This window comes from Castor canadensis, chromosome 7 (assembly GCF_047511655.1).
Source record: "Castor canadensis chromosome 7, mCasCan1.hap1v2, whole genome shotgun sequence".
In the NCBI taxonomy this organism is placed as follows: Eukaryota; Metazoa; Chordata; class Mammalia; order Rodentia; family Castoridae; genus Castor; species Castor canadensis.
The window spans coordinates 61,206,214-61,219,847 of record NC_133392.1 but is presented as its reverse complement, the minus strand read 5'-3'; the positions used below and the strand labels follow the sequence as shown (position 1 = coordinate 61,219,847).

At 43.2% G+C, this 13,634-nt stretch overlaps 1 protein-coding gene across 3 annotated transcripts in view; it reads right to left on the bottom strand.

Annotated features, from left to right (window-relative positions):
• Positions 1-11,957, bottom strand: part of Sgpl1 (sphingosine-1-phosphate lyase 1) — a 61,182-nt gene extending 49,225 nt beyond the window's left edge. The window contains exons 1-2 of one of the 3 annotated variants that reach the window (XM_074079076.1): positions 11,831-11,957; positions 8,337-8,395 (exon numbers count right to left, since the gene is read on the bottom strand). In XM_074079076.1, the coding sequence (XP_073935177.1) occupies positions 8,337-8,363 (27 nt within the window). In that variant the 5' untranslated portion in view covers positions 8,364-8,395; positions 11,831-11,957. Of the gene's footprint in view, positions 1-8,336; positions 8,396-8,876; positions 8,928-8,979; positions 9,082-11,830 lie in introns of those variants that run through there. The other 2 variants (XM_020162151.2, XM_074079077.1) reach the window with 2 other exon arrangements.
• Between the last annotated feature and the right edge of the window lie 1,677 nt (positions 11,958-13,634).

Here is a 13,634-nt window from a genome sequence, read left to right as displayed (position 1 = left end):
AGAAAGGGCTGGATCTCACAGACAAAACACCTAGCAAAATGGCCATTCACAAAAGGCCATTTAAAGTTTAAAGTTTCCATTTAAAGTTTGAAAATGAGCAAAACCAATACATGGTGAGAAGAATGATTACCTTTGGGAGGTATTAACTTGGAAGAGATATGGGGAGCCTGCTGGAGTGTAGTAAGATTTTTGTATCTTGATCTAGGTAGTGACTATAGCACATCCAAGTGGGCGCCCACCCCCCCCACGTTTTTAATCTTTTTCAACAAGAAGAAAAGCCCTACTTTTTTTTTTTAATTCAAAAGTGATTTATTCATTTCATGGACACGTAACTGAGAGTATGTTGGAAGATTGGGCTAGGAGGGTTGTTCTGCAGTTTCTACCCATACAACAGGTGATTCATTTATTCATCAAACATTTACAGTTTGGGACTAGAGATGTGGCTCAAGTGGTAAAGCTTGGCTAGCACAAAGCTCCAAGTTCAAACTGCAATCCCACCAAAAAAACATTTACAGTTTGTCTATTTCATGACAAAAGCTACCACGGTGACATATTAAGTAAAAAAGCATTAATAAATAAAAAGCTCAACTTATTAGGCTAATTTTAACTTTTTTTTCCTTTTTTGGGCAGTCTGACATAAAAATTTTAAATCTGAGAGCATATACACACTAAATTCTACTACAACTACAAAGAGAGACAGACAAGTAATTGTTAAGGCACGTCTTAAAAGAGGCACCCACAAACCAGGAAACCCAAAACACTAAATGTAAAACATTCTATTTTTTAACCTGGGTAGTACATATATGATTGTTTAATTATCCTTTAAAAGGTAGGCATGTGTCTGATATACTCTTCTGATATATAATAACTTTCAAACAAAAGCATTTGTAATTCAAAAGGAAGGCAAGCCCTTCTTTTTCCCTTTCCTCTTCATGCTAAATGAAATGTGAATCTGACAGGGGAGACTGGAAGCAGCTTCCCTGGACCAGGGATATACAACTGATGGTGGAACAACATGACAGAAGGAACCTGGAACAGTTTTTGGCCATGGGAATGGATGTTATCAGTCAAGAACTCCCTGCTCCAGATTTCTCTTACTTTAAAGAAATATGTTTCTGACTTTTAAAACTCACCTTAGCATTTTCTGTTATATACAGTCAAACCTAACTCTAATTGATAAGTGACTTGGACAAATGAAAACTTTCTAACAATGAACACCATCTAACAGTAGGAAGAGCTCCCTGAGAAGGTATTCAGACTGACTCCTGATGGGAGGGATTGCTATGTGGCAAGAAAGTTGGACTTCAGGCTTCTGAAGGCCCTCCAAGAGGGCAATTAAGATTCTCAGGGTACGACTGGGACAAAGCAACCCTGGGCTTGCCAGAGCCATGGCAACACTTTCTTTGCCTGTCAATCTATCCTTCTTCTGTTATGACTAGTGGGAACATTCCTTTTCTGTAACAATGCCATCCTATCCATTTTCAAGACTCTGCTCAAGCACTAACTTCTCACTTGTATCTTTTAAAACAATTCTACTCTAAACTCCAGCATGCTAGGCATTCTTCCTTTTTCCTCCAGATCCTCCATCCAGCCTTCTTCAATTCTGCTAGGTGCCTCACGAGGCCGCCCTCTATGAATTAAATTAAACAGGCTCCCTATGCTCTGGTTTCCTATGCACCAGTAGGAAATCAGAGGGTGGGAAAACAGTTCGATTCCCTTCCTGCTAGGCCACTCCTCCAGGGGGCTACAATCCTACAAGCAACCCCCTCCTTCAACTAAACTCTCAAAGGTTCCAGAAACTCAAAAGGTTCCCTCTCTCTCAGGCCCAAGAGTGATAAAGGCTCTCTGGCTGCTAGCCTAGGGATGTTCCACCATCCCATCAGCTTTCCTCAAGCCTTGGTGGTGAACAGGCCTTTGATCCCCTTAATCACACTGCTGGAGTGTGCCAGAAGGTAACTGATACACAACTTTTAGTTTCCCCTATCCCTTCTTCCCAAATGGCTCCTATCTCTCCTCACCCCATAGTAATTGGGTTCTGTATGTTTATACAAAGATACTTCTTCACTTCAAATCAATTCCCCATGGAGAATTCTTAACCTCAGGCTGACTCTCAATTCTGCCACCTATGTGTACAAACTGTATGTAGTATTAGATTGGGCAAAGCCTAATTAAGAACACAAATTTCAGAAGCCTAATTAAAAATTCCTGACACATAGATGGCAAAGCTAAGCCCCTTTCCTTTGGAGTTGATAACACCCCTTTCTTTTCACTAAAGACTGGAAAAATCATTAGAGTTCCATTTCATTTATAAGAGTGGAATAGTATCAACTACAGTACTCAATCCACAACTCAAATATGAACAAAAATTTAAACGTCCTATCTACCAGTCCCAATGAATTTTCCCTTTCTCCTAGTTAGTACTACAAAATAAAAGATAGTTTCAAATAACAGAAATGAGCTTTTTAATACCAACCTTTCAGTTTATTCCTTAAATTCCACTTGAGATTTAGAAAGAAAGCATCCCTGAAAAAGGCCAAATATAAAGCTCAAACACCAGGAAAGATTTTCATTTTGAACCAAAAAACCAAAATTAAGTGAGGCTTGCTGTTTTCAAATCAAGAAAAGAGTACTGCAGAAATGTTGGAAGGAAAGCATCTCTTAAAAACTTTTGTCTACTGTAAGCTGGGCACTTGTGGCTCACGCCTGTAATCCTAGCTACTCAGGAGACAGAGATCAGAAGGATCACAGTTTGAAGCCAGCCCCGGCAAACAGTTTGTGAGACCCTATCTCAAAAATATCCAACAGCAAAAGGGCTGGCAGAGTGGCTCAAGTGGTAGTACCTGCCCAGCAAGCTGCAGAAGATCATGCTGTACACTCTCCAGTATATATTGCAAAGTAGCAGGGCATGATCAGTGGGCAAAATGACCCTAAGAAACACTGTAAGTAAGATGGCCATTAAACTCTAAGGTCCCATTCCCCACCCACAGGAAAGCACAGACTTCACAGATACTCATTTATCTGTGTAAGGACCTCAGACCAGGGTTTCTCAACCTCAGCACTCCTGATGTTCTAAACCAGATCATTCTTGGTCATGCGAAACTATGCACATTATAGGATGTTTGCTTGCATCTCTGACCTCTACCCAATAAATGCCAGTAGCACTCCTCAGGTGTGCCAACCAAACATGTCTCTAGAGATTGTTAAAAGTACCTGGGGAGAAAAACTATGCCTAGTTGAGAACTGCCCTAGATAAACAATTACCACTCAAACCCCACCCAAGCCCCATACACTAACCTTATTCCACCTATGAATACTAGCTAACATATTCATCGTCTTTGGATAGGAAAAGAGAAAAGCCATCTAAGGAGTAAACGTAGGTTTATTAAGTACCTTTTCCTTAAAAACTACAAGTATGTGGGCTAAAAAATATATGAAGAAGTGTTCAACACTCTTAGCCATAAAGGAAATGCAAATCAAAATGACACTGAGATTCCATCTCACCCTAGTCAGAATGGCAATCATCAAGAAAACAACAGGGCCAGGGTGTGGCTCTAATGGTAAACCTGTGCAAGGACTGAGTTCAAACCCCAGTATCACCAAAAGAAAACAAATAACAAAATGCTGGTGAGGGTATGAGGAAAAAAGAACCTTTATAAATGTCAGTGAGACTGTAATTCCATAGTGTAATCACTATGGAAATCAGTATGGAGTTTCATCAAAAAGCTAAAAATAGATCTACCTTAATGCCTCTGCTATACCACCATTGGGAATATATCCAAAAGTGGAAATAAGCACTATTAACAATACCAAGTTGTGGAATTAACCTGGGTACCCAATAACCAATGAATGGACAAAGAAAATGTGATATATGTGTGTGTGTGTGTGTGTGTGTGTGTGTGTGTGTGTGTGTGTGTAGACAAATGTGTGTGTATATATATATATATATATACATATATATATATATACATATATATATATATATATATATACACACACATGGGGTGAGAGTGTGTAATGAAATTCAGATACGGTTTGAAGGGTTAAAGGGGAAAGGAGGGGGAGTTAAAGAAATATAAAAGAAGGGTGAACTAGTACACTGTATGTGCCTATGTATGGAATTATCCCAATGAGCCCCTTGTACTATTAATGTATGCTAATAAAAAAAAACCTACAAGTATTTGGTAACTTGTAAAGTGATACCACCCGTGGCACTGAGAAGAATATGGATGAAAAGAATGGCTGCCAAAGTAGACAGGCCACCACAAAACTGCCTGACTTGAATTCCCTCCAAAAGCATCCTAACTCGCCCAGTAGTGAATGCACTCACTCATTTTAATTCTCCCTGAGACACAGACATTTCCATCTGAGCAAATGGAAAAAGGTAGGGAAACCATCCTAGTCAAGCAAGGACAAAACTGAGAGCAAGAACACTCTAAGGGCTGACAGCCCAAGCCCCTTGGACTGGACTCAAGCTTGGTTATGTCTGGACTCCTAGTAAGTGGTTTTCAGCCCTATCAGGCCCAATGCCTTTTTGTTTTGTTTTTGTGGTAGTACTGGGATTTGAAATCAGGGCCTCAAGCTTGCCAGGCAGACACTCTACCACCGGAGCCACTCCACCAGCCCTGTTTTGTGTTGAGTATTTTTGAGACAGGGTCTCATGAACTTTTTGCCTGCGCTGGCCTTCAACGGAGATCTTCCTGATCTCTGTACCCAAGTAGCTAGGATTATATGCATGAGCCAGCACCCAGCTCCAATGCCTTCTTTTTATAATAAATGTTTTATAATACCCTTCAAAGATTGTTAACACTGTATCTAGACACAAATTTTAAAGTTTCAATATAATACCCTAACTGAAATGCAAAGGAAAACCAACAAGCTTTTAAAACAAAAAATATATTTTCAGACCACACTATACTAAAAGACAAGAATCTTCTTCCCAATCGCCTCATGTTTCCAGAGAACCCCCAGAAGGGAGAACAGTTCCACCCCTTCTGTTCTACATAAACCCTCTCCAATCAGTCACAATGGCCAACAACCTCCATCCCATACCAGGAATATGGCCGAGAGGCAGTGTTACACAGTAGGCGAGAGGGCAGGATCTGAAGTCAGACCACCGGAGGTGAGATGGTTCCACCACTTAACTGCTGTGGTACTAGCCATAAAGTCTAGTTTTCATCTATTAGAAGAGGGTATTTTTCAAGAGTTTTGGTTGTTTTTTTTTTCAAAAATTAAATGAGCACATAGAATATCTATTTCTGCACCTAATATGTCAGATACACTCGATAAATGTTAGCTCTAGGGATTATAGTATTCCTCAATCTACTTTGTATTATTTCCTACCTTTTGCTCATCGTATTGTTAGCAGAAAGGATGAGTGACAGGATATTCCTTTATCAGAAACATTCCAAAAAAAAAAAAAAAGCCAGGTGCAGTGGCTCACTCCTATAATACTAGCTATTCCAAAAGCAGACATAAGGAGGATCTCAGTTTGAGGCCAGTCTGAGGAAAAATTTCGTAAGACTCCATTCAACCAATAAAAGCACAGTGGGCATGGCAGCACAAACCTGTCATTCCAGCTACATGAGAAGTGTATAATAGAAGGATTGTGGTCCAGGATGGCCTACACACAAATGTGAGACCCTATTCTGAAAAATAACTAAAGTTAAAGGACTGAGGGCTCAAGTGGCAGAATGCTTAACAAGTGCAATGGCCCGAGTTCAAACCTCAGTCCTACCAAAAAAATATCCAATATAAGAATATTGAAAATACTCAATATAAAAAGCTGTATCATATGACTTTTAAAAATTTTTTTGAAACATGTACATCCCAAGAGTATCTGTTTCCTTAAGTGAACATAAGTCCTATATTTTCTTCAAAGACATTTATGACTTTAGATTTTATTATTAATTTTTTTTTCCTTTAAAAGAGACAATCTCACTGAGTTGCCCAGGCTGGCCCCAAACTCCTGAACTGAATTGATTGTCTTGCCTCAACCTCCTGAGTTGTTGGAGCTACAGGTTCACGCCACTGCAAATGGCTTTATTATTAAATCTTGAAAAATTAAAATTGCTTTTAATTCTGTGTCTCTGTAAGACACTTCCATGTGCTGAGGATATTTTTTTTTTTCACTTACATCCTTTCTTCCCAGTTGGAGGGTCAATTTGTTTTACCCATCATAAAAAGTAGTTAGAGATCCTTGAACTCAGATTATACTGGATGGTTTAGTGTCTCATCAATAACCCAGCCTTGGTCATGGGCTCTTTACCATTTAGCCCCATATGACAGAAGGGATGACAGCTCTTCCAGTGAGAGTACTTCATGAAACCTGTAGGTTGTCTTCAGAAAATGATGACTGTTGAGGGCACCTCATAGTTAAGTGAAATAATTCCTTAGAGCAACAAGCAAAGCAACACCCCTAGGCATTCTAGGTAAGTGATCTACCACTGAGCTATATCCTCAGCCTACCCCTAGGCATTCTAGATTATCAGGTGAGTAAGTGAAAAGTATGGCAACAATAGAGAACTATTTCAAAATAAAACTGTTTCCAAGGTTAATATTCTGAATAAATGCAATCACTGCTCAAACTTAAAGTAAGTTTATGGACCCCAAAGAAATAAGGACAACTTCAAGAATGGAAGCTACAACATAACAATCTATAGAAGGAAAACCAGAAATTGTTAATTGTTAGAAGTCATTCTACATTAATCCTCCAAGATGCTAACAGCAGTTATCTATGGATTATGGAATTACTGCAGGAAGAGAGTTGGGGGATGAACAGGATGGGAGAACTTCTTTCCTTTTGCTTAGTTATAGTTTTTAACAGAATGCTCTTGCAATTTAAAAAAAGCTTAAATCACATAAGGCTATTTATTATCCACTGAAATTCATGAAATTCAGGTAAAGAATCTATTTTGGGTGAACTTTTCATCAGGCTCTGAGTATAAACCAAGTATTCCTGTCTCTCACACACAACCTAAAATTATCTGTGCTCCCCTCCTCAAACCAGAAGAGATCATAACTTAGTTTCCCTCTTCTTTACTACCCTCCTGCAGACCTTACAGGTGCTGCCACTACAAGTCAACGATGGGTAAAAGAAAACCTCCATACTAGCTTTTACTAATTTCTCAGTGACAACAAAGAACGCTCTTCCATAGTGAGATAAGGAGAAATTGTTTTTAATCACTAATATTACACAAGGAAATATCAACTTCAGGGAAGAGAATTATTAAACAAAAACTAAACTCACATATTTTCTGCATTGCTATTTGAAAGCTATATGCTCCCCTCAATTTTTATACTTAAAGAGTTTATAAGGAATCATAAGTATCCCAACAATAAAATGTCATTTTGGCCAGGCACCAGTGGTTCATACCTATAATCCTAGCTATTCAGGAGGCAGAATGAATAGGATTGGAGGTTGGAAGCCAGTCCTGGGCATAGAGTTCAGGAGCCCTATCTGGAAAAAAATCCATCAAAAAAAGGACTGGCAGAATGGCTCAAGCAGTAAGAGCACCTGCTTAGCAAGTGTGAGGCCCTGAGTTCAAACTCCAGTGCCAGCAAAAATAAATAAATAAAATGTCATTTTGGTAAATGTGCATTTTGCGATACTATTCTCCTGCTCTCTGAAAAAAGAAAGAAAGAAAGCAAGCAATACTATTCTCCCCCTCTCTGAAAAAAGAAAGAAAGCAAGCAAGCACATGAAAATGTCCAGAGGTGAGAAAGCAAACTCCACCAAAGCAGGCAACAAAAGAACTTAAATTCAGACTAGTCTGGGCATTTCTTAAGCACTTCCTATATTCAGAATATCACAAAAGATCTTTATTCATCTCTAAACAAATAAGATATAGTACCTGCCTTCCAGACAACTATAACTCTAGTCTAGGAGACAAACACTTATATAAAAAACTAATATACAACAGACCTTGACAAAAGGTAACAAGAGAAGTTTTGATACTGCTCCAGTAGTTTGAGAAGGAAGAGATTAAAGTCACCTGCAATAATTTTGAAAAAGAAGACTGGAGGTGTGGCTCAAGCAATAGAGTGCCTGCTTTGCAAGAGCAAAGCCCTAAGTTCAAACCCCAGTACCACCAAAATAATAAGTTATTATTCTGAAAAAGATTCTTCAGTAATTTTTTAGTTCTACATATACTGTATTTATATTTAACTCAGTCATTTATTCGTCCCGAACATTAACCCCAAATAAAAGGTGGCAGAAATACTCAGCTAACAAAAGCAAGCATCAGAAGTGAAACTGCCACCCTCGGATCCTTTGGACTAAAAATAAAACTTAAAGGACAAAGGCCCTCCAAGGAAGAGGATGGCTGGGAAGGGCTCACCAACGTCAGAAGGTCCGTAGTAGGCATCTTCCTCTTCTGAGGATCTGCCGGTGCAATGTCTGTAAAGGGAAACAACTGTTTACTTCTAAAGCTTGGAAGTGACTCCACGGTCCGCCTCGATTCTCCAGAGCAGCCCAGCCTGGGCTCGCTCCCTCTTTGGAAGACTCAGATTTCACTCCCAGACAGCGCACTCCGCCCCATACCCGAAAATCGGAATCCTGCTGCTACTTGTTTCCCTCCCACGGCAGACGAAAGGAACCCAGACTCGCATCAAGCCTGAAGGACACGCCCCGAGCCGGGGTCCCCGAGCCCGCCAGGCGCCCTGGCCCGGCCGGGGGGTCGGACGCGCGGGTAGCCGGGACCCAGGGCCCGCCTCCACCCGGCTCGCTGCAACACAGCCGCCGCGCTCGGGCCCGAAGGACCGGCAAGCCCAGCGGCCGCGGGCGTGGGGCTCCAGACCCACTCGGTCCACTCTGGCCTCCCCGGCGCGGGCAGCGCCACGACCCCTCCGCCTGAGCCCACCAGGCCTCAGCCGCCTGCCTTATCAGCCGGGCCCTCCCCACGGCCACCCCTCCATCTCCTCAGGCCGGAGCCAGCTGGCCCGCTCCGCCCCGCGGGCGCTCCCGGTCTCCAGCCGCCTCACCTCCCGCGTCCTTTCTCAGCGTGCGAATGACCAGGGGGCCGCAGCGTCCGCGCTCCGCCTGCCTCCGCCGCCGAGATTAGAGGCGGGGCCAGCGGCGACCCCGCCCCTCCCGGAAATGGTCCCGCGGCGCCGGCGCGCCTCCCCGAGCCCGGGCGTGCGCGGCCCCGTCTCTGCCGGGTACGCGCGTGTCCCAACGCGCCGCGGGGCCAACCCCACCCCCTGCTCCGGCCCACGGGGCGCGCGCGCCGCCTGGTGGCGGGACGAGAGTTCTCTGGCCGTCCCGGGAAGGTCTCAAGCTGTCTCCCTGATGGCGACCCACTCCTCTTTCAGGCTGCCATTTTATAAAGCAAAGTTGCAGGACACAAGTTGGTCACTCTGAGCTCCCGAGAGGGTCGACCTACAGACCACTGATCCCAAACAACCAACAGACCTGGATGTTTAGAGAAGTGCTTTGAGATTTTAATGGGTGACCAAAGAATTGGCCACTAGTCAATTTCCCGGGTCAGAGACTTGAGTTCTTCACCCAAGTCTATAGTTCCCGAAGAAAAGCGACATGGAAAAGTTGTTTAATGGAAATACCATCTCCAACCTTTTCTCCTTTCCTTTCCCAAATGAAAAATAGAGGGCACAGATGAGTGATAACCTTTGGGCCAAAAATGCTACCTATCTTATTTTCAGGAGAAATCCTGGGACTCACCTACTACTCCAGCGAAAGGACCCACCAGGGTCACCAGAGTCACCCTTCATTTCCAGGTAAAAAAACTTAAGTCTCAAATAGGTTTTCCATGAATTGTCCATGTTGTCATGACAATACTTTAGTGGGAACAGAAAGCAGTATAGTTGTATTGGTGACTTCCATATAGTATGTTTTTTGGACAGGTTTTTAAAATAACACCTAGATGGAATCTTGAGACATTCTAAACAGAAATGTCACCAATGAGGGTACCCAATTCCACCCCCTTGCAGCCCCTTGCACTCAGATTAAGCATCATCACCACTACCACTGTTATGTTCATCTGGGGCTTTTAGGAAGAAGTTCCTTGATAACACAGCTGCCCTCCTCTGCACACTGTGTCGCGCTTCTCAGTTTCCCAGCCAGTATGAGTTAAGGCCTTGAAGAAGGCAGGCATGTTATCGCTGGCCTTCCTTGCCCTTACCCCATCATAAGTTCCAGACTCCCTGCCTTGGGCACTAATGCCCCATACTCCTGCCCCCTTGCTGCTGTTCCCAGCAACCATGCAATCTGTGTTGTGGGGTCAGAAAGTGTTCCTCTTACCAATGCGTACTCATCAAATTACATCCAGAATGCCTTCCCCACTGCCCATCCATACCCATTTTATTTTATCTTCAGATCATAGGAATTGTTCCCCCCCCCCATCACTTTAGCAGCCACCTCTTATTCTTTAATCTAGAATCCAGGCACTGAGACTGAAGGACAGGTCATGTTTGATTCCTGCCTATCCCTGAAACAGGGCAAGCAGACTAATTCTTCCCAGAAGCAAGAACCAATCAACCATATTGACTGATCCTTATTTTGCCAAGAACTATACTAGGCAGTTTTATGTACAAGGTTCTATTTGTGTCCTGGCTTATCCAGATCACACAACTGTCATCACTCCACATCTAGTAAACAAGGGCAGCAAGGCCAGAGAGGTAATGATCCTCCAGAGACACAAAGCAAGGCGGGGTGGAATTCACACAGGAACCCAGGACTCAGGCTCTGTAGGGAAGACTGCAAGTGTGTTCGTCAATTATTAGAAACAAAGAATGTTAGAGCTGGAGGGGCTTCAGCTATTTGTCAGATCAACCTTAGAGAGTACACACAAAGACACTGGGGTCCAGAGAGACATGGAGATGCAACTCCTGGCAGTCCCTAGCAGAGTCAGATTACAACACAGGTCTGGGCTTGGGATCCCAGTCCCTGAGGTGTGATTGTGTGATTGTATGTGTTTTGTGTGTGTGTGTGTGTGTGTGTGTATGTGAGAGAGAGAGAGAGAGAGAAACACTTGAGATCCCTGCTCCCCTAGCACACTGTTTTTCTGTCTGCAGAATAATATTAGGAGGACTTTGCTGACTGGTGGGACTGCCTGGTGGCTCAATAAACAAAGTGTGGTTTCAAGAGAAGCTTTGGCATCATCTGTGCACTTGTGAGAGATGCAGATTTTGAAGTCTTCCAGACCTCCTAAATAGGGATCTACATTTCAGCAAGATCCCCAGGTGATGTACCGTGCACAATAAAATTTAAGAAGTACTTCCCTGGACCCCCTGTTTACAGGGAAAGTACAATGTTCTTATAATGTGTTTGGTTAGTATAATTTAAGGAGGTTAATGAAGCAAATGTGTGTGTGTATGCTGTGTGCGTATCTATAATATATGTGTATGGTGTGTGGGGTGTGTGTGTGTGTGTGTGTGTGTGTGTGTGTGTAAACTAATGCCCCTCCTCCCCCCAGCTGTCCTTTGATATCAATGGTGCCTTCCAAGATAACAGAAGATTGGGACGGTTTGGAAGTGGCTACAGAGAACCAGTGAGGAGCTGAAATCCCTGCTGATGCACAGAACTGAGAGTGAGGTAGAGGAAGATACTGTGGAGTTGTTCCCTAAGTGGTTTCTTTAATTTAGGATAGAAGGATCTCACTGCAGTGCCTGCATCTATCAGTTATTAAAAACACTCATGCCAGCAAATCTGGCTCCAATTAAAATGGCAGCCATCCACAGCCAAGTTAGTGACGTCTTCTCCTTCATACATAGGGCACACGCTCCCCACTCTAAAAATTAGGAACTCCATCCTCCATCCCTCCACTCCTATTCCTATCACTTCTTGCTCAGCTAGAGACCTTCTTTGGCAGCTCACCTCAGGACAGGACTGTGGGCAGGTCTGAGGTTTCTAGTCTGTGCCCCTGCTGGAAAGGACTGGTCCACAAGAGCATCCCCTGCAGGAAACCAATGAGCAGTTCACAGAATGCCCAAGCAAAGGCAGGAAACCAGCAGTAGTCTGGATGAATCATCAAGCAAGGAAGAAACTAAAGGCTGGCCAATCAGATTGAGCATCCCCAGCAGGAAGCAAATGCCCAGACATTGCCACACAGCTAGTCGCAGCAAGGGGCCCTGAATCACTGCACTCTAATGGCTTGAATGAACTCCTTGGACTTCCCAGGTACCAGTTCCCAAAGTCATTGTGTCCAAGCCCTCAGAGAAACAAGACTTAGTTCCCAAGGAAGCCCCACCCTTCCCAGAGATGCCCACCTTGGGCTGTACAAACACTCCAGCAAACATCAAAAACAGAGCCACTTTATCGGAACCCAAATGAATACAAACTTCCTTCAACAGACGGAAACCAGCAAGGACCCATGCTGATAGAACAGCTTTGAAGATGAGCTCTACTCAGAGATCATTGTGAAAACTTCAGCATGTTCTCATCCAGATTTTAGCAGTACTGGAGTTTGAACTCAGGTCCTCATGCTTGCCGGGCAGGCATTTTACCATTTGGCCATGCCCCCAGCTCATCCAGATTTTAAAACTTTGTGTGTTTAAAATTTGTTCGTTCCAATTATTAAAATCATTTGAACATAAAAAAAAATCACTCTGATTAAACTTCATGTTACAACCTGCAGGACAGCTCAAACAGCTTGGGTTTTACCCTAGATTTCCTTCACTGTCTTGCCATCCAGCTTCTTGCTTCATCAACATGCAAGTTCTTTTCCTTCCCTGCCAGACAGTCACACAGACACAAGGGGCAGGTGCTGTGTCAGTGGTTCACGATTCTTTGCAATCAAAGGGGCAGCACAGTCATTTAAACTCAGCTAACCTCTTTGCATCTCAGGAAGTTAAACAGTAAAAGGCAACGCTTGTGCAGTGTACAGTATGTATTGACCTCACACTGATTCGCCCACTTGCTTCTTCTGTTCCATTGTTTTCTTTTGAAGGAAATGGATTTTTCTCTTGTTTTTGTCTTCTTCAATTTCAACCTATTGGATTTCTTCCTCAGCTATATCAGGTTTGTGAGGCTTGGCTGAAGGGGAAGCGGAGGGAGGCACATTTTAGCTGTCTGAGCTGGGCTTCCTTGGTTATAAAATGAAGGTCAATAACATGTCCCTTAGGACTACTGTGACAACTGTACCCACACACATGCATGGCCCTTAGGACTACTGTGACAACTGTACCCACACACATGCATGGCCTGCCCTGCAGTAGGCATTCAAGAATTGTGAGTCTAACCGCTCCCCCCACACCCAGGGTGTGTTCAAACGAGGTCCCAGTCGGAGCTCTGTGATGAGTTAAGCCCAGTCCAGCTTGCTGCCTTAGCATGGCCTCCATCATCAGGACCTGATCCTAATGCCTTGATTGATCCCAGGCCTTTGCAAGGCTTGTCTGAGAGCCACCAAGCCACTATTTGACTGCAGGTTTTGTTGTAGATAAGTAAGATCCCAAACCCATGACATCCATCACCCCTGTTTTCTAAAACCCCCTTTTACTGTCCTGAAATCAGATTGTTCCAAACTATAGAGAAAATGCCGTTCCCTGAACATTCAATAATTTGTCTATAAAACTGACAGTTGACAGATTGATGAGAGAAATCATACAAATTTATTGAGTGCCTATGCACAGAAGTCCCACAAAATATGAGACTTGCAGAAGGACCAATGTTTGAAGTCTGT